General features: G+C 41.1%; 1 protein-coding gene across 2 annotated transcripts in view; it reads right to left on the bottom strand.

Moving 5' to 3' along the window:
* The window catches only part of dnaaf5 (dynein axonemal assembly factor 5), a 103,483-nt gene that overhangs the window by 46,303 nt on the left and 30,963 nt on the right, over positions 1–26,217 (bottom strand). The window contains exons 5-6 of one of the 2 annotated variants that reach the window (XM_078558885.1): positions 6,173–6,405; positions 2,948–3,160 (exon numbers count right to left, since the gene is read on the bottom strand). In XM_078558885.1, the coding sequence (XP_078415011.1) occupies positions 2,948–3,160; positions 6,173–6,405 (446 nt within the window). The remainder of the gene's footprint in view (positions 1–2,947; positions 3,161–6,172; positions 6,406–26,217) is intronic. The other variant, XM_078558886.1, reaches the window with a different exon arrangement.

The raw sequence follows: 26,217 nt of genomic DNA, 5'->3' as shown, positions 1-26,217 counted from the left end.
GCATCCATGAGATGCTGTGGGCCATCAGCAGCAGCAGAATTGTACTCAATCACAATCTGTAACCTCCTGGCCTGGCATAACCCCCACTCTACCATTACCACCAAGCCAGGGGACCAACACTGGTTCAATAAAGAGTGCAGGAGGGCATGCAGGGAGCAGCACCAGGCATACCTAAAAATGAGGTGTCAACCTGGTGAAGCTACAATCCAGGACTTCTTGCATGTCAAACAGCATAAGCAGCAAATGATAGACAAAGCTAAGCGATTCCACAACCAAAGGATCAGGTCTCTGAGCTCTGCAGTCATGCCACATCCAGTCGTGAATGGTGGTGGACAATTAAACAACTCACTGGAGGAGGCGGCTCCACAAATATCCCCATCTCAATGATGGAGGAGCCCAGCACATCAGTGCAAAAGATAAGGCTGAAGCATTCACAAGAATCTTCAGCCAGGAGTGCAGAGTGGATGATCCATCGCGGCCTGAAACAAATATTATACAAAACATCCAAAACGGCTGAAGGCACTGGATACTGAAAAGGCTATGGGCCCTGACAATATACCAGCAATAGTAATGAAGACTTGTGCTGCAGAATTTGTCACCCCCCCAGCCAAGTTGTTCCAGCGCAGCTACAACACTGGCATCTACCCAACAATGTGGAAAATTGCCCAAGTGTGTCATGTCCCCAAAAAGTGAGACAAATCCAACTCTCGATCACCAGTAAAGTGATGGAAGGGGTCATCAATAGTGCTATCAAGCAGCACTTGCTTAGCAATAACCTGCTCACTGATGCCCAGTTTGGGTTCCGCCAGGGTCACTCAGCTCCTAACCTCACTACAGCCTTGGTTCAAACATGGGCAAAAGAGCTGAACTCCCAAGGTGAGGTAAGAGTGACTGCCCTTGACATCATGGCAACATTTGACCGAGTGTGGCATCAAGGAGTCTGTGCAAAACTGGAGTCAATGGGAATCAGGGCGAAAACTCCCCATTGGCTAGAATCATACCTAGCACAAAGGAAGATGATTGTGGTTGTTACTGGTCAATCATTTCAGTTCCAGGTCATTACTGCAGGAGTTCCTCAGGGTAGTGTATAGGCCCAACCATATTCAGCTGTTTCATCAATGACCTTCCTTCCATCACGAGGTCAGAAGTGGCGATGTTCGCTGATGATTGTACAATGTTCACCATCCACGACTCTTCAGATACTGAAGCAGTCCATGTTAAAATGCAGGAAGACCTAGACAATGTCCAGGCTTGGGCTGACAAGTGTGGCACAATTGTTACTTGCCACAAGTGCCAGGCAATGACCATCTTCAACAAGAGAGAATCTAACCATCACCCCATGACATTCAATGGCATTATCATCACTGAATCCCCTACTACCAACATCCTGGGGAGCTACCATTGACCAGAAAATGAACTGGATTAGCCATATAAATACTGTGGCTACAAGAACAGGTCAGAGGCTAGGAATCCTGTGGCAAACAACTCACCTCCTGACTCCCCAAAGTTTGTCCACTATCTACAAGGCACAAGTCAGGAGTGTATTGGAATACTCTCCACCTGCCTGGATGAGTGCAGCTCCAACAATACTAAAGAAGCTTAGCACCATCCAGGACAAAGCAGCCTGCTTCATTGGCACCACATCCACAAACATTCACACCCTCCACCACCAACACACTGTCGCAGCAGTGTGTACCATCTACAAGATGCACTGCAGGAACTCACCAAGGTTTCTTTGACAGCACCTTCCAAACCCATGACCACTGCCATCTTGAAGGACAAGGGCAGCAGACAAATATGGGAACACCACCACCTGGAAGTTCCCCTCCAAGTCACATGGCATCGTGACTTGAAAATATATCGCCATTCCTTCACTGTCACTGGGTCAAAATCCTGGAACTCCCTCCCTAACAGCACTGTAGGTGTACCTAAACCACATGGATTGGTTCAAGAAGACAGCTCACCACAAACTTCTCAAGGGCAATTACGGATAGGCAATAAATGCTGGACTAGCCAGCGATGCTCACATCCCATGAACGAATAAAAAAAATGCTGCCATACTTGCTGAGCATTTTCAGCACTTTCTATTCTTATTCTCTCCTTTTTTTTCCCATGTTATAATGAAATTGTATCGTTATCTCATATAAATAGGTCAGGTTTCCTACTCAAGGAATAACTATCTTCATCCTACCAAAGAAATAATCGAAACAATATCATACGTACATACATAGTTTGACAGACAACAGAGAATGGCTTTAGGTTTCAACCACCACATGTGTAAGAGCGCTTTTTGTTTTTATTATACAAAATTATGAAACTATATATAAAGAATATGAAAACAGGAAATACTGATAATACTCAGCAGGTCAGACAACATCCATGGAGAGAGATAGAGTTAACATTTCATATCAAGGACCTTACATCAGAACTGGAAAAAATTAGAGATGTAACAGGTCTTAAGCAAGTATTGAGGCTGGAGAAAGGGTTGGAGAGGGTGAGGAAAGAACAAATTGCAAAGGTCTGTGATAAGGTGAAAGGCAGGAGAGATTAAATGCTAAAAGGATTGATGGTGCAAGGCAAAGAAGGGTGATAATGGGACTAGAAAAGAATCAAAATATGGGTCTAGAGAAACTGTAAATGAGAGAAGCAGAATATATACCAGTTGCTTTTATTCTGTCCTCCCCTCCCTCCTTTCCCTGCCTCTATAATTTGCTTAAAACCCATCACATCTCTTAACTTTTTCCAGTTCTGATGAAAGGTCACCGACCTGCAATTTTAACTTCTCTCTCCACAGACACTGCCTGATCTGAGAATTTCCAGTATTTTCCATTTACATTTCAGATTCAGCATCGCCAATATTTTGCTTTTGTAAGAAGAATATGAAACTTTGAGAAAATTACACTGCAAGATTTCTAGGTGACAAACCTTCATTTCTGTTAACATTTACCTTTTGGGTTACCTGGCATGTGTCAGGAAGTGCCAGGGTTGCTCCAATTCTTAGCAGATGTGGGTGTAGCACTTGCGCTGAACTGCCTCTAATGACTGCGCCCAGCACTATCAGGTGAGCAGTGCAGGACGATTTCTCCAGGGCCATCAGAATCAATTTCAAAAAGACCTCGGGGTCCACAAAAGTTCCAATCAGCTCCGCTGCCTTCACAGACTGGAATGACAGAATTATCAAGAAATCAAAGATAGCAACTGGAAACTTTATCCCAACAACTTTCTCTATTTCAAAGCCTATTCCAGGAAAACATCTGATTTGCTTAAAATAAACATTGCACTGCAAATGTCACAAAATCATTTACATGTTCCTACTTATCTACAGTATTGGACTAAAACTAGATTGTTATAGCTTGATGTCATATATAATGCAAGATACTGCAGACTAAAAACACATCAACATGGCTAATCAATTATTTCTGATTGTAGAGGCTGGTATTAGTGATGTAGAATTTAAACTGTTTATACTTTGAGCCGGAAAACAATTTAGTTACACTAAGCAACAAAAAAATACATTTAATTGCAATATGGTCACCGTTCCTTCAAACACAATTTTTCTAGTGTGTATAAGTGTGCGTTTTAAGATGTGATTATGTCTCACAATGACTAGTGTAATAATTCTCAAAAGCATTACAAGTCACCTTTAAGGAGATGAAAGTCATGGTCGTTTCTCATGTTGTAAAACAATAAATGGCATGTTGCTGCTTTGACAATCAAAGGCGGCAAAACCTTCAATCAACCTGCCTATCAACCTGTTTTGCAATGTACCTCTGTGCTCTTATTCTGAACATAAAAGGTATAAAAAGAAAATGCTACTCCTTCAAGTGAATATATAAACATGATTATTTCTCACTTATTTACAGCACTATTTATATAAATTGGAATAAACTGTGTGATTGGTACAATAGGATCTCCGTTAATGTACCTTGTTTGCTACCTTAGAGGTTGGAGGAGGACTGCCTCCCGCAAAAATGAAACATGTAGGAGAAACACTACTGCTTTTCAATAACGTTTGTTGTTAGGTACTTGCCAAAGAAGCGTAAACAATGAACTTAGACATGATCATCCCCTTTGAAACCACACGAAGTAGCAAGTTTACAGTAACAGCCAAGAACAGTATAAGCAATGGTATGCAGGCTAGTTCAGCATGTAACTGAATGCAAACCTGGCAAAGCAAGATGCTTTGTGAATGTAAAACATGGCAACATAATGAAAATCTGCCATGAACTACAAGAGTTCCTCTCTGTTTTTTTGCGTTAAAAGCGTTTTATGACAGGGTTTTCCATATAGAAATTGTTCCTGGATAAGTTGGAACAACTAATTTCCCTGTACCACTCTATCCAGTAACAGGTAGGTGCTGAACTGAAGTAGCCAGGGTGACAGGCAGTCCTGGGAAATAAATGCTTAATCTTGTGATTGGGAAACTGCTCTTGGAAAACAAAACATTTACATCTGGTAGCACTTATGGCTACTGGGTTACACCATTTATTTTCTAACACCTGTCACTGTAAACAACACCAGCAACAGCATTTTCAAAACAAGTGCTGGATTAAAGCACTACAGTTGCTACTTAAGTGTCTCTCATCCTAGATTGCAGGAAAAATAAAAATTCTGCACCAAAAAACCTTTAAGACCGCAGTAAAAAAAATTAAGCACCAAAATGAAACAAAACAGAACAGCTTTTAAAACAAAAAGAGCACAAATTAAACAGAAAATTCACAGATCGCCCAGCAACTAAAATGTTAAGTTAATATCGAGCGGAGCCATTCTTCTGAAAAAAGTACGAGTTGTTTCTAAACCATAATCCCCGACTACATTAACCGACCATTGACGGCCATGCACTCAGCTACCTAGGTCCCAAACTCTGCATTTCCATTCCTAAACCTTTCCACTTCTCAACTTTCTTTATTATAATCTTTAAAACCTGATTCAGCACCAAATTTTGTTTAATAATGCTCTCCTGAGGCAAAATTGTTGAACTCTGGTCAAAATCATAGAACAGTACAGCACAGGAGGTCATCATCTAACACTGAGTATGCACTGGCTCTTTTAAAGTGCAACCCACTTTGTCCCAGAGACCTGCTCTTTTCCCCATGTACATGGGGCTGGCTCTTTTGTCAATCACTTTAAATCTGTGCCAGCTGGTTATCAATCCTACAGTCATTGAAAACAATTTCTCCTTATTTGTTTTATCTAAACCTTTCGTGATTGTAAACGCCTTTCTGATATTTCCTTTTATCCTTCTCAGCTTTAAGGAAACGACCCCAGCTTCTCCAGTCTATCCATGCAACTGTAATCCCACATCCTTGGATTCATTCCAGTCAATCTCCTCTGTACCCTCTCTGTTCCTAAACAGTGGTGCTCAGAATTGGACACATTACTCTAGCTGGGAACAAACCGTGCTTTAGCATAACTTCCTGGCCTTTGTACTCTACGCCTCTATTTAAAAAGTCCAGAATCCCTTTATTAACTGCTTTGTTAACCTCTCCTGCCACCTTCAAAGATTTGTGCACAAACACCCCCAAGGTGCCTCTGCTCTTGCACCCGCTTCATAAGCTGTACCATTTTGTATGTATGGTCTCTCCTCATTCTTCCTAACAAAATGTGTCACCTCACACCTTTCTGCGTCAAATTTCATCTGTCATGTATCGGCCTGTTTATGTCCTTTTGAAGTCTATTATTATCTTCCTAAATATTTTACTACAGTTCCAAGTTTCCTGTTGTCAGCAAATTTTATAAATATGCCTTGTACCCCCCCCAAGTTCAAGTCATAGGGCAAATCAAAAGCAACATTGGTCCTCGTACTGAATTTTCAAGAAGTCCACCGTGTACCTCAGTCCAGTATAAAGAATAGCTATTCACCACAGATTTCAGTTTTCTCTGCCTCAACCAATTTTATATCCATGCTGCTATTACCCCTTTTATCCCATGGACTTAAATTTTGCTAACAAGTTGAAGCATTTTTCTCTCATTTTACATGACAAGATTTTTCACTGGGCATTTTACTGGAAATAACTTCTGCAGGTGTATGGCATGCAGTTAGAGACTGATTATTACAAAGTTGCATACAATAGTAAAAGGAGTCAAAGCCTTTTAGAGATCCCAGTATGAAATGGTCATCAATGCTAACTGAAATATTGCTCACGCAGGACAGCAGAAGACAGCTACATACGTTCTTAACCACAGATGTCTCCTCATCTGCACACGACCGATACATGGTACTGAGCAGCAGTTCCATGTGCTGCGTGATGTGATCCTCAGCATGGAGTAACAACACAATCAGGAGCTGGGAAGCTTTAACCCGTGTTGCAGGAACCCAGTCAGTCATGTCTCGGCTAACAGCTGGCAAAATTTTGGATAAGTTCCGAAATACCAGTTCTCGGCATCCAAGGCAAGGACGTTCTGCTAAAAGCAAAAGACAAAAAATCCAGTCTGAATATCGCTGTCAGATTACAACCTGCAGGGGTAAAATAATTGTCAACCTTTTTGTGAAAAGTTTGGGGGTGGGGGGGGCAGTGGGGCAGGTGCTGGGTGGGAAGGTGAAAGCAGATAATGGCAATCACAGTCACTCTCCTCAAATAAGGCAAAAATCAATGCAACATATTTAGCATATCTCATGTTTTCATTACAAGAAGATTTGAAGAAAATTGAACGTAATAATGGAAATTCACCAACACAACTCTGCTGCCACCCACAAGTAACCCACAGTTCTGCTGAACAGTCTTAGCACGGGACATTGAACCAAGGCCCTGTCTGCCTCAAGTTGATATAAAAGGCACTATTTAAAGAGAAGCAGAACTTATTTTTAATTCCAGTGTCCAAGCCAACATTGATCCCTCAAACATCACTAAGGCAGATTATTTGGTTGTTATTTCATCGCTGTTTGAGGAATATTGTGCATCATTTGGCTGCCACGTTTCCTGCATTACAACAGTGACTACACTACAGAAGTACTCCATTGGCTGTTGAGAACTTTGTGGAGAGGAGGATGATACAGAGGCTGTGAAAGGTACTAACGCTATATAAATACAAGCTCTTTCATTGCAATAAATGAATTTACAATTTAAAGCTCCAGAGCACACACCTGGATTAAATATAGGTGATTTATTTCAGATGCACACCAACCCTGCAATTTTTTGAGGTTTGAAATTGTGGAGCGCTTGCACCCGCAAACCCGATAATGGGTTTTAACCTCTTCTCCTTCCATGACAAATAACAGACTACAGCACTCAGACAGTGCAGGATCTTCTGTTTAATGTTTTGCGGCTCTATAATTATAAGTTACGCCAACACAATGAAAGCTTTCCTAGCACCATTCATGGTTTTAATACGCAGACAAACTCATGTCTAAACTGAATTCACTAACTACCAGCCAGACTATTATTGTCCACCGGCCTTGTTATTTAGGGACACTTCATCACAAGACCATGTCTAATATTGTCCTTTTTACCTGAACAAATAAATTAACAAAAAAAAAAATCAATGAATATGTGACACACAGAAAAAAGTGGCTTACAGAAAAAATGACCAATTACCAGTACAACTGTGATCTGATTTTCAGTGAACCAGGAGGTCCTAGCCCCTTTCCACCATGAATAATAATTATTGAAGCAAACTTAAAAATGTTCTGCATTATGAAAACTTTCAAAGTATCCCAGGTTTTTAACACCAGGAGGCAGCAATTCCTGCAATGAATCTGATGAGAACAGAAAAATTTTTGAAAACTTTGGTAGAAACTGTGACCATTTTACATAAATTGCAAATTTATACTTGTAAAAGTCATGGCCTCTAACTTGCATAGGTACAGGTGTAAGTCATTCAGCCCCTCGAGCCTTTTCCACTATTCAGTGAGATCATGGCTGATCTGTATCTCAACTCCAGCCACCTGACTTGCCTCCTTAGCCATTTATACTCTTGTCTGGCAAAATTCTCCAATTTAAAATTAAGGCAGCATCTACTGTTTTTTGTGGTAGTGTGTTCCACACTTCAACTACCCTTTGCATGATCAAAGGTTTTCTAACTTCTCACCTAAACAGCCTGGATTTTAAATTTATGTCCCCTTGTACAAGACTGCCCTACCAGTGGAAAAAGTTCTCCCTAGCTATCCTATTTGTTCCTAGCAATTGCTTGCACAGGATAATGGAAACATTTTCGATCACAACCAGCTTGTAAGTGATGAGTTTTCATTTCAGGTTGCAAAACACAGATCCTTTATTATTACTAAGATGCTGCAAACCATTAAACAGGGTTCTGAGAACCAGGAAAAAATAGCAATTCACAGAAATATAGAACGCCCTATTGCAGCATACTTGGATTTAGCAATACCATCATTATTACTGACTCCAAGAATTTGTCAGCTGCAGTTCAGTGGTAGCACTCTTGCCTCTTAGTTGGAAGGTCATGGGTTCAAACCCCAATCATGAGACTTGAGTCAAATCCAACCTCCAGTGAAGTACTGAGGGAGCGTTGCTTTGTTCGAGGGTCAAAGTGGATAGAAGGTTAAACTGAGGCATCATTCTCCCCCTCCTGTGAACATAAAAGATCCCATGGCACTATTTTGGAGGGGGGCAAGGAAGTTATCCTTGGCGTCCTAGCCAATATTGATCCCTCAATCAACATCACAAAAACAGATCGTTTGATCATTATCGCAATGCTATTTTTAAGATTCCGCTACGCTCAAGCTGGCTGCCACGTTTCGTACATTACATCAGTGACAATACTTGAAAAGCATTCCATTGCCTGTCAAGTGCTTTCAGATGACCTGAGTCATGAAAGGCATTACATAAATTCAAGTTTTTTTTATATTATGTATGAAATAGCTCAAGAAATTAGCTTGGTATCACATATAACCCCGAGATGAGCTTCCAACATCGCATTCACGATATCACTAAGGTTGCCTATTTCCAGTCCCATAACATCATCCAACTTCACACCTCTATCTCAGTTTCTTTGCTGCTGAAACCCTCACTCATGCCTTCTCCACCTCTAGGCTTGACTTTTCCAGCACATTTCTGGCTCGACTCCCACTTCTACCCTCTGTAAACTTGAGCTCCTTCAAAACTCTGCTGACCATATCCTAACTCGCACCAAGTCCCATTAACCTATCACCCCTGTGCTCTGGACCCTTGTCAGCAACGTCTCGATTTTAAAATTCTCAACCTTATTTTTGAATCCCACCATAGACTCACCCCTCCCTATCTCTGTAACCTCCTCTAGCCCCAAAATCCTGCGAAATATCTATGTTCCTCTAATTCTGGCCTTTTGAGTATCGCCGATTTTTTTAATCACTCCAGCTTTGGTTGCCATGTCATCAGCTGCCTAAGCCCAAAGCTCTGCAATTCCCTCCCTAAACTTCTCCACCCTTCTTTCCTCCTTTAAGACCTTCCTTCAAAACTACCTATTGACCAAGCTTTTTGTCATCTGACCTAATATCTCCTTACGTGGCTCTGTATTCGTAATTTATTGATGCAGTGCCGTAGTCCAGAAAATACTTTAAAGATTGTTTTAAACTCCTGTCAGTACCAAACAGGCATGATAAAAATCTGCATCCACAATCTTCTAAACAGTGATGTGCTGCTACCCTTTCACCATCAGTGAGGAAACAAGAGGGGAAATAATCTCAAGGGAAATTTAAACTCGGTTTCTGCTGTATAGCTCCAGGCAACTGATTAGAGCAGTACAAGCAAAAAGCTGAGCAGATCACCTTTTTTGGTTGGAAAATGGTGCACATTGTTGGGAAGGTGTCTAAAATGGATGAGGCAGAAAAAAAATAGTGCTGACAACAGGAGTGAGTATGGGAAAGAGAGAGAATTGGGGGTGGGGGAGAGGGAGAGGAAGAGAAAAAATCTGAACAAAAACAATTGTACTGTATAATTACATGTCAATAGATGGTAAAAGGTTAGGTAATAACTAGCGCTTGAAAGAGAAATATGGAGAGGCACTCCCCTTTTGTCCTAAGGCAGGATTTTCAGATTCTGACCATTCTTTTAAACATTTTCTTCACTTGAGTCCACTAGTTCAGCCATTTGCCTCCCAGCTACCTGTTGTCAAAGACTGTGGCTATTAATCGTCTGCACCTGTATCTCAAGGCGACAACTGCTGTGCTGGATGAAAAATCATTCCATTGCCTGGCTACAACTAAGAACTAGGGCTGACTTCACTTTTCCTCTAACCTTCTACAGCTGTCACCCTGATCAAAGAATGGGAAGGCTAGAATGCCAGGTTCATTAACTTGAAAGCAGGCCTTAGTGGTCAATGAAGAATTATTATAAGCCAAGAGTTGCCCCAAGGTTCAAAAAATCTTTTACTTTGAGCTGTAGTGTAAAAAAACTACTGGGTCACACACCAACATTCCTTGCTACTTATCCAACATACAAGTACAGAACACACACATAACCACAGTAAACTACCTTGCCACATCAAAACATAGTATTCAAAACCAAGGGTAGTTACATCATTATTCACTGCAAAACCTTCATCCTAATTGTGCCTCAAAGGAAAACAAATGTCAAAAAGACGAATAAAGTTAGACTTAGAAGATTGAAGTAACTTTGGAGAAATTAATTAGAAGGAGCGCACACACCGTCATCGAGAAATGACACAAAAGCTCCCATTTTCTCCTGCTCTCAGGGATCATGTCACATTTGATCTTACACTGGAATCCAATTTTACAAGCTGTTTACAAAGTAAAGTTGTTCTAGAGAAATTACCACTGAAATGTTCGAGCATGGAATTGACATACATTCATCCATGGCTTGCAAGTGGCTGAAGTTGAATTGAAATTGTTTGAAAGAAAAATGCCTCATGCTGTTTTATCAAAAAAATACTCATTTCAAACTGCTGGGTAGTTTATTTTATTCCACTCAGCAAAAATGGATTTTGAATGAATAGGAATGGACTGAATTAACAATTTAAGTAGATCAGTTTTTGCTTGCCAAGCTAATTCTAAATCCTAGTTTGATTTTTATTTGTCTATCTTGCTATTTACATAATCAATATTTACATTCTTTGTTAACATTGATATATACAACATTCCCCCTCTTAAAAGTAGCTAACATGACAATTTTACTTACAAATTTGACTCTTCCATGCCCAAAGATTGAGAGGGACAATCAGACATGATTAGTACAATTTGGTGGAATTAGATGTTGGATTATTATGGTTTACTAGATAGAGCAGTTTTGCTGCACTGAAATGCAAGACTTGCAATGTACATTTATGTATGGGTGCATTCAAAGTATTTGATCTTGAGATCTAGGTGTTTGAACATGCACGGCGCATGAACTAGTGTGAACATTTTGTTGTCCTGTCTTAGATATGGTAATTGGCTGACTTGCAGACTGCTTAATGGCTGGACTACTGCAATGAGCATTATGCGGGAGTGACTGGATAAATGTTATCCTCCTGATTTTGAATATTAAGAATGTAATCCAGCAGGATTGACTGATATGGCATTATCACAAAAGCCTCCAAGGCACCGTTTCAAAGAGGCGCAGGGCAATTCGCCAGGTGCTCTGGCCAACATTTATCCTTCAACCATCATCGGCATCCTTCCATCTACGAAAGGTGACGGACGTGCAGCAACAATCCATTTTACACGAATGCCGGTCTACATTGTCACCATTTTTCTCTGTTGTCAGGTAGTGATTCGAAGGTGTGATAATCGATGTTTGGGGCTTTCATGCCGTGCATGCAAGCATTCTTGAAGAGGAGCTTTGGATGTTGTTTGGTTCCGGCTACCTCACCATAAGACAGTCCTTGGGTATGTGACCATCTTCCATCGTGAGGATGTGCCCAATCAAAGGAAGCCACCTCTGTTTAATGAGTGCTAACAAACCTGGGAGTTCTGCCTTTGAAAAGACTAACATTCACGATTTTGTCCTACCAGGAAATACCCATAATGCGCTGCAGACAGCAAAGATGGAAATTGTGGAGCTTCTTTTCTTGATAGTTCTAAGTTGTCCACATTTCACATCCTCACAGCAAAGTGCTGAGTGAATAGGCCATATAAACCATCCGCTTGGTCCTAAGTAAAAACGCAAAATGCTGGAAATGCTCAGCAAGACAGTCATCATCTGTGAAGAGGAACAGCGTTCAGGTCAATGATCGTTCATCAGAATGGAAGATAGGTAGAAACGTAAGAGTTTTTAAACCAGTTTTGGTTGGGGGAGGTGGAAGAGAGAAACGGGGTAGGATGAATAAAAGAGAAGTCTATGGTAGGGCGGAGGAGGGGGGAAGATTAAATAACAAAAGATTTCATGGGAGCGGGTGGAAAGAGGACCGGGAGGCAGTTAGCAGCACCCAGAAGAGTGGACGAGGAGAGGGCCTGGAGGCAGTCAGCTGCACCTTGAAGGGTGGACAAAATGAGTACCTAGAGGCAGTCAGGAGCACCTAGAAGAGCTATCCAATCCAGTCCAATCTGTGGATCCAGAGTGGAGCGGCCACTATCGGAGGGAAATCAGTGTGACATCACAGGAACACAGATAAATGATTGGTGAATATTTTGCTCATTCATCTTCAAAATTTGTGTAATTCATTAGTAATTGTAAGGTTTTATTAGTTGTAGTAAGGTTTACTACCAGTAGTTAAGGTTATTGGGAATAGCAGCATTCATTAATTAAGAAAAATAAATTAATTAGCATATAATAAAGATGGTAGGACAGGTGACGTGTTATGACTGCAGAATGTGACAGCTCCTGGACGCCAGTGTGATCCAAGGCAAATACAACTGAAGTGTCTGTGACTTGAAGAGCTTCGGCTCAGAGTCATTGAGCTGAATGCCGACCTGCAGACACTGTGGTGCATCAGGGAGGGGGAAAAGTTACCTGGACACTTTGTACCAGGAAGCAGTCACACCCCTTAGAATAGGGTCTTCTGATATGGTCAGTGGTCAGGGACAGGAGGGTATAACTGTGAGCAAGGCAGATATGGAGACGCAGAAGGTAGAACTAGAGGAGACTCACACCTTGTAATTGTCCAACAGGTTTGAGGTTCTTTCAACCTGTATGGATGAAAGCGGGGGCTACGGGGTAGATGAGCAAACTGTACATGGCACCATGGTACAGGAAGCCATTCAAGCAGGGGGAGTTAATAGGAATGTAGTGGGGGACAGTATAGTCAGGGGAATAGACACAGTTCTTTGCAGCCAAAAACAGGAAACCAGAAGGCTGTGTTGCCTTCCCGGTGCCAGAGTTTGGGACATCTGCTTTGAGCTGGAGGGGAACTTGCAGTGGGAGGGGGATGATCCAGCGGTCATGGTCCATGTAGGTACCAACAACATAGGCAGAACAAAGGAAGAGGTTCTGCTGAGGGAGTATGAGCAGCTAGGGGTGAAATTAAAAATCAGAACCTCAAATAGTAATAATCTCTAGATTACTACCTGAGCCACAAGCAAATTGGCATGGTGTAATTCAGATTACAGAGTTGAACGCATGGCTCAGAGATTGGGAGAAATGGGTTTTGATTCATGGGGCACTGGCACCAATACTGGAGAAAGTTGGAGCTGTACCATTGGGATGATCTTCATCTGAACCCATGCTGGGACAAGTGTTCTGGCAAGTCATTTAACTAGGGTGGTAGAGAGGGCTTTAAGCTAAATACTACAGGCAAGGGATCAAGTTTGAGAAGATGTGAAAAATTAAATAGAGAAGACAAGGCAAAAGAGCAAGGTAGGAATAAGGGAAATGATGATCAGAGTGTGGCAGGAAAGGACAGAGTGTACAAACCTAAAAGTGCAAAAGCAGGTAATACAAATAATAAAAAGACAGAACTAAAGGCTCTGTACCTGAAGGCACATAGCATTTGTAAGAAAACTCAAATAGAAGTAAATATGTATGACCTGAAGCCATTACAGAGACATGGCTGCAGGATGAAAAAGACTGGGACCTGAATATTCAAGGGTACATGACATTTAGGAAGGACAGGAAGCTTGGAAAAGATGGAGGGGTAGCTCAGTTAATTAAGGATGACATTGGTACTTTAGTTCAGGAGATTAAGATGTATAATCAATTTGGGTGACAGTAACCACACTGTAGGACAGGGTATACAGAAAGAAATAATGGGGGCTTGTGAAAAAGGTACAGCAATAATCATGGGTGATTTTAATCTACATATATATTGGACTAATCAGATTGGAAAAGGTAGCATGGAATATGAGTTCATTGAGGTTTTTGGGACAGTTTCTTAGAGCAGCACATTCTAGCACCAACCAGAGAGCAGGCATGCTAGATTTGGCCATGTACAATGAGACAGGATTAATTAATGACCTCCTAGTGAAGGCATCCCTAGGTAGCAGTGATCATAAAAGGATTGAATTTCACATTCGGCTTGAGGGAGAGGGAACTTGATCCAAGACTAGTGGTTTAAACTTAAATAAGGGCAATTTTGAGGGCATGAAGACAGAGCTGGCAAAAGTGAACTGGGGAATTAGATTATGGGATAGGTCAGCAGAGATGCAGCAGTGGACAAGGAGATATTTTAGAAAACTCAGAAAAGATAGATTTCCATGAGAAAGAAAGACTCGAAGAGAAGGGCGCACCATCCGTCGCTAACTAATGAAGTTATAAATAGTAGCAAATTGAAAGAAAAAGCATATAATTATGCAAAGATGAGTGGCAGGTCAGAAGATGGACAGAACATAAAGAGCAGTAAAGAATGACTAAAAGATTAATAAGGAGGGAGAAACAAGAAGGGAGTACCAGAGAATGCTAACTAGAAATATAAAAACAGATAGTAAAAGTTTCTACAGGTATTTAAAAAGAAAGAGTATATAAAGTCAGCTAGAAACAAAAAAAAAAATGCTTGAAAAGCTCAGCAGGTCTGGCAGCATCTGTGGAGAGAGAGAAACAGAGCTAACGTTTTGAGTCCGTATGACTCTTCTTCAGAGCTAAATAAGTGAGAGTTGGACCTCTAGAGTGTGTCTGGGGAATTAATAATGGAAAATAAGGAAATAGCCAATGAATTGAACAGATATTTTGCATTTGCCTTCGCTGTAGAGGATACAAATAACATCCCAAAAATAATTGTGAATCAGGCGGTGAAAGGGAGGGAGGAACTTAAAACAATTATAATCACCAGGGAAAGGGTACTAAGAAAATCATTAAAACTAAAAGCCAACAAGTCCCCAGATCCTGATGAACTTCATTCTAGAGTCTTAAAAGAAGTGGCTGCTGAGATAGTAGATGCATTGGTTTTAATTTTAATTTTGGATTCTGGAAAGGTCCCATCAGATTGGAAAATAGTGAATGTGACTCCTCTATTCAAGAAAGGAAGGAGACAGAAAGCAGGAAACTACTGGGCAGTTAGCTTAACATCTGTTGTAGGGAAATCGTTGGAATCTATTATTAGGAAGGTTATAGCGGGGCACTTAAAAAAAATCACAATGCAATCAGACAGTCAATGTGATTTTGTGAATGGGAAATCATGTTGGAGCTCTTTGAGGAAGTAACAAGCAATGTGGATGAAGGGAACCTGTGGGTGTGTTGTACTTAGGTTTCCAGAAGGCATTTGACAAGGTGCCACATCAAAGGTTATTATGCAAAATAACAGCTCATGGTGTAGGGGGTAACATATGAGCATGGATAGAGGATTGGTCAGCTAACAGGAATCACAGAGTAGGGATAAACGGGTCATTTTTGGGTTGGCAAGATGAGACAGATGGAATGCCACAAGGATCAATGCTTGGGCCTCAACTATTTACAATTTATGTCAATAACTTGGATGAAGGGACCGAATGTATGGTTGCTAAATTTGCTGATGACACAAAGATAGGAAGGAAAGTAAGTTGTGAAGAGGACATAAGGAGTCTGCAAAGGACATATATTGGTTAAGTGAGTAGGCAAAAATTTGGCAGGCGGAATATAATGTGGGGAAAAATGTGAACTTGTCCACTTTGGCAGGAAGAATAGAAAAGCAGCATATTATTTCAATGGGGAAAGATTGTAGAACTCTGAGGTACAGAGGGATCTAGGTGTCCTGGTACATGAATCACGCAACATTAGAATGCATGTACAAGTGATTAGGAAGGCAAATGGAATGTTGCTGCTTATATTCCATCCACCTTGCAATAAAAGTAGGAATGTTTTGCTACAGTTGTACAGGGCATTAATAAGACCACATCTGGAATACTGTGTGCAGTTTTGGTCTCCTTATTTAAGGAAGAATATAAGTGCTTAGAAGCAGCTCAGAGAAGAGGTTCACCAGACTGATACCTGGGATGGGGCTGGGGATGGGGGGTTATCTTATGAGGAAGGTTGGAGAGGCTGGGTTTGTATCCACTGGAATTTAGAAGAATGAGAGGTGATCTTATTGATACACGCAAGATCTGGAGGGGACTTGACAGGGTGGGTGCTGAAAGGATGTTTCCCCTTATGGGAGACACAGCTTAAAAATAAGGGGTCCACCATTTAAGACTGAGATGAAGTGAATTTTTTTCTCGGAGGGTTGTGAGTCTTTGGCCCTCTCTTCCCTGGACAGAGGTGGAGGCAGAGTCATCAAATATTTTGAAGGCAGAGGTAAGATAGATTCTTGACTAACAACAGTTATCGGGGTCGGTGGAACGTGAAGATGAGGCCACATTCAGGTCAGCCATGATCTTATTGAATGGCGGAGCAGGCTTGAGGGGTCGAATGGCCTACTCCTGCGCCTAATTTGTATCTTCGTATGATTCAACAGCCAAAGAGAATGGTAATGGGTATAATAAAGAAACAAAGATCGTGACCATATGAAGCATGAATGGCTACAAATCAACCATCTTAATGCAACATGAAGGCATAAAGAAAGAAACAAGACAAGATCAACACAAAAAAACAAAAAAATGGAGAAAAACACATAGAACAAGATGAAGGCAGAGGTTAGGGTCTATAGAATTCTGTGTTCAGTCCAGAAGGCTATAGAGTGCAGGCTCAGAAGATAAGGTGCCGTTGCTCAAGCTTCACTGGAACACTGCAGCAGGCCATGAACAGAAAGGTCAGCATGGGAGCAAGGTAGAGAATTAAAAATGACACGCCAGCCTGATACTCGGGGTCATGCTTGCGGATTGAATGTAGGTGTGCTGCAAAGCGATCATCCAGTCTGTGTTTGGTCTCGCCAATGTAGAGGAAACATGAGCAGCGAATGTACTAAAGTGAAAGAAGTACAAGTAAATCAATGTTTCACTTAGAGTGTTTGGGGCCTTGGATGGTGAGAAGGGAGGAGGTGAAAGGACAGGTGTTGCACCTCCTGCGCTTGCATGGAAAGGTGCCATAGGGAAGGGGCAACTGAAGAATGGACTAGGGTATCGCAGAGAGAATGGTCCTTTCAGAATGCAGAAGGGGAGGGCAGGGGGAGATGTATTTGGTGGTGGCATCACACTGGAGGTGGTGGAAATGGCAGAGGATGATCCGTTGAATACGGAGGCTGGTGGAGTGGAAGGTGAGGGCAAGGGAACCTAATCATGGTTCTGGAAAGGACGGGAAGGGGTAGCAGCAGAAGTGTGTTAAATGGATTGGTCATGGTGAAGGGCCCTGCAACCATGCTGGGTGGGAATCCTTGGTTGAGGAAAAAGGAAGACATATTAAAAGCACTAGCGTGGAAGGTTGCATCATCAGAACAGATGCAATAGAAGACAGGGAAACTAGGAAAATGGAACGGCATCCTTACAGGAAGCAGAGTGTGAGGATGTGTAATCGAGGTAGCTGTGGGAGTCTGTAGGTTTGTACTGAATATTAGTTGACAATTAGCGTGGTCCTAAGAGTTAGTTATTCCATGCGCGTTTCTTGAGTCGGCAAAAGGTGGTAGCTGCTTTCTTCTCCATGCATCAAGGGACAGGTTGTCCGTCACTGTGGACTTAAGGTAGCAGAATTTGCTAACCACTTCCAGCGGGCTGTTATTTAAGCGAGATGCAACACCTTGTCACATTACCATGGATTTCCTGACGCCTATAGTCAGAGAGAACAAGTTACAGCCACGGGAGAGACACTCCATGAGTCTGAGATTTCGTGTGGGTGACCAGCGCATAGTCAGCATAGAGGAGCTCTCTGATCAGGACACAATGTGTTTTTGACTTCGCTTTCAGTCTCAATAGATTGAAGAGCTTGCCATCTGACCTAGCACGCAAGTAGATATACATCTTCCATATCTGCAGGGAAAGCAAAGGTCAGGAACATGGAGAAGAAGATGCCAAACAGAGTGGGGGTGAGGACACGGCCCTGTTTCACTCCATTCCTCACTCAAACTGTTAGAAGTGGCGCCAAACTATAGACCGCAATGCATGTTATCATGGAAGGAGAAGATGAGATTGATGAGCAGTCAATTTTCCCCAAAATCTTGTAGCGTCCTGCTCTGTTGGTGGTGTTGAATGCCTTGGTGATATCTACAAAAGTAAGGTATAAAGATGTATACCCTGTTCCCTACACTTCTCTGGTAGCTGGCGTACAGAGAGGATCATATCCTCAGTAGATATGCTGACATGAAACCACACTGTGCTTCCTGGTACACTCAGTGTGCAAGTAATAGTATGGACCTAGCAAAGGCCTTTGCCATGATGCTAAAGAGTGAGATGTCCCTGTAGTTGTTGCAGTCTCCTCTGTCACCGTTGTTTTTGTATGCTGTGATTTTTGCATCACATATCTCACGTGGAATGGAGCCTACTTTCCAGCAGAGAAGGTCATTAACATGTGGCAATAGATGAGACTTGCTGTGCTTGAGCAGTTTGACTGGGATTCCATCCTTACCAGGTGCCTTTCTGTTTGCTAAGCGATCTATAGCCCTCTCAAGCTCAAGCGGTGAGGGTTCTTTGTCAAACTCATCCATGACAGGAAGCTGCGGGAGAGCGTAAAGCATGGGCTGGGAGATATCAGTCTCACAGAGGTACAACTCACAGTGGCAGTGAGGGGCTCTACCCTTTAAACAACATGACTAAAACAAATGATCTGGCGTTTTGTGTGTGCAGGACTTTCGTGTGTGCAAACTTGTTGCTGTGTTTCTTAAAGTGATTGCATTTTAAAGCATTTCACTGGCTGTGAAGTGTTTCTTAAGGCTGTGAATAGAACTAATTAGATGTAGGTTCTTTCTTTCATCTGAATTCAAATAGAAATGGAGCAGGCATCGCTGTTTGAACTTTAACTGACAGTATGCACAGATGTGTTCATTGTTTTATGCTATTGCGTTCCGAGCGATTTCTCTCTTCTCCTCCCCTATTCAAAGAAAATCCAGAGTAGAAATAAAATTCACCTGAAACTTACAGCATTAGTGCTGCACTCAAGTCAAAAACGCAGCAATAATTTTCAGAAGAATTTTGAAAAGAAATGTTCTTTCATTCCATAATTGCATTTAATTATACCTAACAACATTCATCTTTACTAATTTACAGCAAATCTGCTTTGTCAAGATTGCTTTGCACAAAGTTTGAAAAGTCTTTAAGCACTCAGAGTTAATTAATCTTCAAATTTGCCCATGTAAACAAGAGCTTAAGTTACCACACACACAGCTGTGAAACCAATTCTCAGTTTACAATGCATCTCAAATGATCCCAAAGCCTCAAATATGAACAACCTACATTGTCACTGCCCATCAGGCAAGTTCTCTGGATGGTTGCCTAATTCTTTAATTGCTCAATCAGCATGGTTCTCACACAATCCCTTAAACTAGACAAATTTTGATATTCTTGTACCTCAATATTCATAACATATTTCAACGCATGTTGCAACTCTACAGAGAACTTTGAAATTGATTAAAATGGCCTGCAGAAAATGAGTGGATCTGGTCACCACTTCAAAGTTGAGAAAGTAAATTAATTCAGTCAGATGGCTGTGGTCTGAACCAATACTTTGGAAAGTTGCAAAGAATTTGAGAAACATCTGGATTATGAACACTACATACACACACCCTAAACTTATTTACTTTGAAAGCCATTTGCACATTGCACAGCCTTTTTTTCTGGATACGAGAAGATGAGCTTCCTCAGTAGTTCCATGCCTCAAGTTATTTTTGTGGAAAACTGATGCAAACTATTGCAAGTTTTCAACAAAAAAACCTTTGTGCCAATGCTGCATGTTCCTCCTTGTTTGAGGAACCTGTTTGCTACTGTTTATTTTACTTCTTAATGGATAAATAGTTACAACTTAAAAAGTCTGGGGAGAGGAAAATATCCTAAAGCACCCTAAAACATCCTTTTGATTATGCAAGAAAATACACTCTTCTACTGCAGAGAATGGACACTTGAGGCACTGCACAAGATTATACTGACAGTGAGCACAAGCAGCTGTATGCTTAAGCTATGTCACACTATTGTTATTGGTCTGCAGCTCATGTTCCAGCCAGGCGGATCCCTGTTTTGATGCTTCACTCCTGGCCAGATGGAATAACTGTCCTGCCCATGTCTGGATACATGCATGCACAGAGGTCCTTACCATATTTAGGGATTTATTTTAATGTTTGGGGGAGTAAGGATGGCAGTGGGGGGTGTGGAAATTCCTACTCTATAAATAGAGGTAAAGTACATTTTAAAAACGCTCAGGGGTTCAACTGAGCCTTGAAAACTTGGTTTGATACAGCACTGAATTTATATTCCAGGTTGGCTTATGATTCTGGATTTGTACTGTTTCTGTAACCCTCAGCACAAGGTAGGAATAGTTTAACTTAGTAAACTAACTGCAAGTGTACCCTTATGAAACATGTAGGCCAACATTCCTAAACTTTGTAGAACATAGGCAAGTCAATTCAATCAGAATCAATGAACCAGAAACTGATATGCTAGTCTGTGCAAGCTTACTTCCAGTAGTATTAGCTACCTCTGTCAGGTGAAAAGTTCCGTCATTCAGAAAATAACTTCCAATGCTAGCTGACGTAAGTGTTAAAGGCAAAGATTTTAATTGTACAGCAGGTGGAATAATTCTCTGAGGCCCTGTCACACAACTTTACGGTCCACTCTTTTTAAACTTCTGTTATTCACGTATGTGTGGGAACAGTGGCTGTCTTGTAGATGGGAGCTATCAACTACAGTATAGTCAGATACATCTGTTCAGTTAATTAAAAGTAAAGCTAATAGCAATGTTACACCATTGCTATTAACACTTCACTCATGGCATGACATGCAATGCAATGTTTTACACTGAACATAGTAATGGTGGTACATTGTTAACACACATTAATCTGTAGAAAGGAGTGTTGACTGATTGGATTGGATGATTGATTAGTTTGGAAGATTGCATTATGTTAGAAAAAATATTAACCCATGAAGTGAAATTGCTAAAAAAATTCCCATATAGCTTTAATCAACGTTAAAAAAAAGACTAAGCTTCCAGCTACTGTTAGTGTTTAAAAGCTCTTTTCATCTGAATGCTGGCCCCCCCACAAATATCAGGAAATGGAAACATTCCATCATATGGTGCAGAACAATTTCCTGTGTGAAAGTAATGCAAGAGAAAGTAATGCAAGTTTTCTCTTAATTCTTTGTACCACTCAATACTCACTCCACTGCCTTGTTTTTCCTATGGAAAATATGTTCAGGCCCCATCGTAATTCAAGGTCAATAATCAAATCTGCAAAGGATTAAACGGTTCTTAACAGTTATATAGCTGAGTACTGCATTTGTGTTTAGTGGATACATATCAGTCAATGATTAAATATTTAAAGAGTGAACATGTGCACACTTATTTTTGACCAAACAGCAGCAAAGAAGGATGCAAGGCAGGAAAGAGAGACTGTAGCAGCAACTGGAATGAGGAAACTGGCAATAATGGATTTCTAATTTTGGCAGAGGGGGCAGAAACAGAAAAAAAATTAACATAATAATGGTACTAAAAAGGCTGTGAAACACATATAGACAAGTTACAAATGTGCCGCTCATAGATGAAAGGTTGTCAACATTTTGGACCCAGTGTCCGATTGCCATCTAAATTCTGCACAGGATTTAACTCCTCCTGTCCTCCTTGGAGCTCACCCTCTTGAGCTGCAACAACAAATTCTTCTCAATGTCCATTGCTACACCTGCTATTCTGTGCATCATATTTCTCCAAGCTCAGGAATCAGACTACGAATTGACTAAGAGGCAGAGACAAAAGTAGCGTAATAAGACATCAGTTGCACAAACGGATGGTTCCCTGAAAGCAGCCTTATTGGAAAGCGTCAAATACTTTTTCAGCAGAATCCTCATTTGAGGATGCTGATAATTGTGTTCCTAGGTAGGCAAAGATTGTCTGATGACTAAGATTGCATAACCAACCTTCTAAATATTCGGCACACATTTAAAGAGAACTTAATTAACAAGTGATTATTCCAAAGACATTCTGGCAATACACCAGTGATAGTTCCAACAAGCAGGAATGTGAAAATATTCAATCTTAGTAACAGATCACTCAACCATTTTGAACCTGCAACATTTGACACATATTTAATCCTCAGGTCTCTATTTGGTCAAAGACTTTAAAAGGTTTTGGATATCACAAAGTACTGATTGAAACAAACTGCTTTACTGGAACTTGGCAGGTGCCATGCTACTTTAATTATCGCCTTTGTTACAAGGAAATGAGAAAATTTTGAAACAAGCATTTCAAAAGAGAGCTAACAATACCATTTCTTAATATCACAGACAAATTGTGATCATGTATAGGTAATACAGGTTCAGTGTTATCTAATGTCATTGCTTGTTGGGGTATAAACATACAGTACAGAATTTAGAAACATACAGTTTCTTCCTTTAAAATGCTCCATAGGCAAAAAGTACCTTTTCAAACCCCATCCCCCACCCACCCCAACCCCAAGGGTAATTGTTGACCATGACATCAGGCAAATTCCGGTGCACTTCTTTGAATTTTACCTTGGGATCTACTACAGTTATCCAAGATGACAAATGGGATATCATCTGGGGAAAAAAAACCTTGGACAATGCACTGACACTAATCTGTCAGTACTGTACTGATGTGTCATCCTACATTATTTATATTAAATGTCTAGAGTGGGGCTTGAACCCAGAACCATCTGACACAGAGGCAATGGTGCTAATTCAGAGCCAATGCTGACATCACTAAGACTATTAGTTTGATATTTGGTATCAAAAAAGCACCCAATTCATTTGTAAATATTTTTATCTTCCAACACCCTCCCCAATTTTAAAATGCCCATGACAAGCAACAGTTCAGATAATTTTAGCTTGAAAGATGGAATTACTGTAACACCAGCATGTTTGAAAATACACAATTTTGGAGATATGGACAGTATAGCGAATTAGTTACTAGCTATTCATCTCTGGATCTTGGATACCAGCATGATACTGTCCAATCGGTACAAGACTCTCAAGTGAGATGGCTTAGGGTAGTTTTCACTTCAGTTCCCACTGAGCACAAGTCTACAACACAAAACTGATAATCTTGCATGAAGGGTCCACGAGGCAGTTAGTGAGGGAAATGACGTGCATTGGGGTATGCTTCTGTGGTGGGTGTAAAGATATAATATTTACTTTACATCTGCCAGTGCTGTAGCTGTCCTGGAAATGTTTGATGTTGAAACTGGGTTCCTGAAATGGAGCATGCTCCATTCCCCACATTAACATCCTTCACTCTGAAGAGCCGAAAAAACAGTAATTAAATACAGGTGCCAGGGGTACCCTCTTCCAATAATTCTGAAACTTGTATATACTCTTACTTCTTTTATGCGCAGGTTTTGTGGCTCAGTCGGTGGTGCCTCTGCCTCTGTACCAGAATCTCAGATCCAACAACACTCAAGAAGCTTGACACCATCCAGAACATTCATTGATACCCCATCCACAAACATCCATTCCTTCCATCACCGACGCACAGTGGCAACAATGTGTACCGCCTACAAGATGCACTGCAAGAACTCACCAAGGCTCCTTACACAGTCCCTTCCAAACCCACGACCGCTACCATCTAGAAGGACAAGGGCTGCAAACACATGGGAGCCATCACCTGGAAGTTCCCCTCTAAGCCACTCACCATCCTTACTTGGAAATATATCGCTGTTCCTTCTTTGACACTGGGTCAAAATCCTGAAACTCTCTCCCTCATAGCACTGTGGGTGTACCTATATAACATGGACTGCAGCAGTTCAAGAAGGCAGCTCACCACCACCTTCTTGAGGGCACTTAGGGATGGACAAGAAATGCTGGCCTAGCCAGCAATACCCACATCCCATAAATTAATATTTTTAAAAAAGTCCTGCTCCAGGACTCGTCAGTCAGGAAAGGAACTTTCATGACTCTGCTCAAACAGGTTGATGATAATCAGCCTGCTAATCCTTCCAACACTTCCCCATTATTCCCCAAAGGGAAAGAAGTGTGTGCGAAGATAAAAAAAACAAACCTTGTTTTCTGTAATACAGGTGATGAAATGCTGTATGCGCCTGAAGAGTACCATTATAACAAGCCATAAAAAAAAAGCACTTGTGTAATTACTTTTTTTTGTGTCCTGCTCATCTGTACCGAAGGACGACAGATTTCACAGCACCACTGGAAAAGAACCAACTGGCCATGTGCTAGCTTTCAAATGCCCAATGTTTTTCAAAGGCATGGTTAGCAATCTTACTATCTCTTTGGCAGACATTTTACAATACATGAAGGTCAGCTGCTGGCCCATTCACCCAGGATGAATCTTATGATTAAGTGAGCGTATGAAGAAATGGTGACTGCAGTCTCCGGAGCTATCCTAGGTGGGTCACAGTACATCCGGAGATAGAGAAGGTACCTTTGTTGATTTTGAAACACGGCCACTGTAAAGAAGGCATGAGCAGCTGCCAGGATGGTTTTCTTGCTGACTTTAATCATTGCACATGGGCTTTGTTTGAACTCAAGGTGACAGAAAGGTGCGAAAGTTGAAGCTTTGGCATCAGAGAGAGAAAAAAAAAATCAAAATTTAATGTAAAAGGAGTCTTGTGCAGTTAAGCTTGCAATATTTTTCCCATAATGGTGTCAAGAGTTCTTGCAGTGCAACATAAAGGTTGGGGCGGGGGAGGGGAAGCAGGTGGAGATTCTCTGCAATTGTTTAAGCCACAGAAAATGTGAATTACTTATCCATTATTGGAGGTGACATAAGATAATATTTCTTGCAAATTTCACAACTGCACTTCCACCTGCATTTTCTTCTGTTTGATCCATTAAATAAATAGCTTCAGTTGAAAGTTTTTTGCAGAGGTCATTCATTTCCCTTGTCAGAAGTCAGCAAAAAAAGATTGAAGAGCAGATTTCTGATGAAATTACTTCTTCTGAAGCTCACTCGGGTCTCAATTTAGCCACAGGTTTTTGTTGCCAGCGTGCCTACATTTTTGACTCGGTGCCTAAAATTTCTCATCCAGCTGCTACCCGCTTGTTAATTCACAGCAACCTGTGACGTTCCATAAAAAATGTTTGGCAGCAATGTTTTCTACCTCATAAACTTATACATTTGCTAGATCCAAACATTCGGAGGCCAAATTAACTTTTTTGAGGGCTAATAGAAGAAGCTGATGGACAAATAAGCCTCAAAGGAAAGTATGGGGACATTGTCATTACTTATGGTCTAAAATAATTATTTTGTTTTCGATTGCTGCTCACTGAAAAATACAGTTTGGTCCCAATAGCTGGTCACCAAAAATGCAGGCAAGCCACTAAAATGTTGGTCCGTAAACAAAATTATGTTAGTGGCGACACGATGGTGATGATTAATTTTAATGCATATATTTCTTAAACACTTACAGCAGATATTAATGCCGATGTCAAGTTTGCACTTGGGATGAAAGATCCAGATTTAAAGAAGCGGTATGCTTTCACTGGTGTTACTGCCAACAGAATCACTAATATTTCTGGTAAGAATGTATTAAATTATAGCATAGGGAGGCACTCCACCATTTCTCGCTAACTAGCATGCAGCTGCATGTCCTCAGCCACCTGTGCCCTGAGCCCATTCCCATCATAGCAACAGCGCCTGCACTACAAAGACTACAGCAGTTCAAGAAGTCAGCCCATCATCATCCTCTCGGGGTAACTAAAGAATGGACAATAAATGCGGCCTTGCCAGTGTCACCTAGACACTCATGCTCAGCTTTTACAAAGCATTTCATACAACATTTGTCATAAAAACAAGCTTTTGAAAATGCATGTAATTTATCTGAAAGGAGAAGACAAATTAACCTTTGATCTGGAGGCTCTTCCTTCGAAAACTCAATTTACTGGAGTTGGTAGAAATCCATGAAATACCTGGTCAAGTTATTCAGAGGACAAATAAGTCCAATATCTGAATTAATAAAACA

Source organism: Cetorhinus maximus, chromosome 15, assembly GCF_964194155.1.
Source record: "Cetorhinus maximus chromosome 15, sCetMax3.hap1.1, whole genome shotgun sequence".
Classification (NCBI taxonomy): domain Eukaryota; kingdom Metazoa; phylum Chordata; class Chondrichthyes; order Lamniformes; family Cetorhinidae; genus Cetorhinus; species Cetorhinus maximus.
This window is presented reverse-complemented; position numbering and strand designations above follow the sequence as displayed.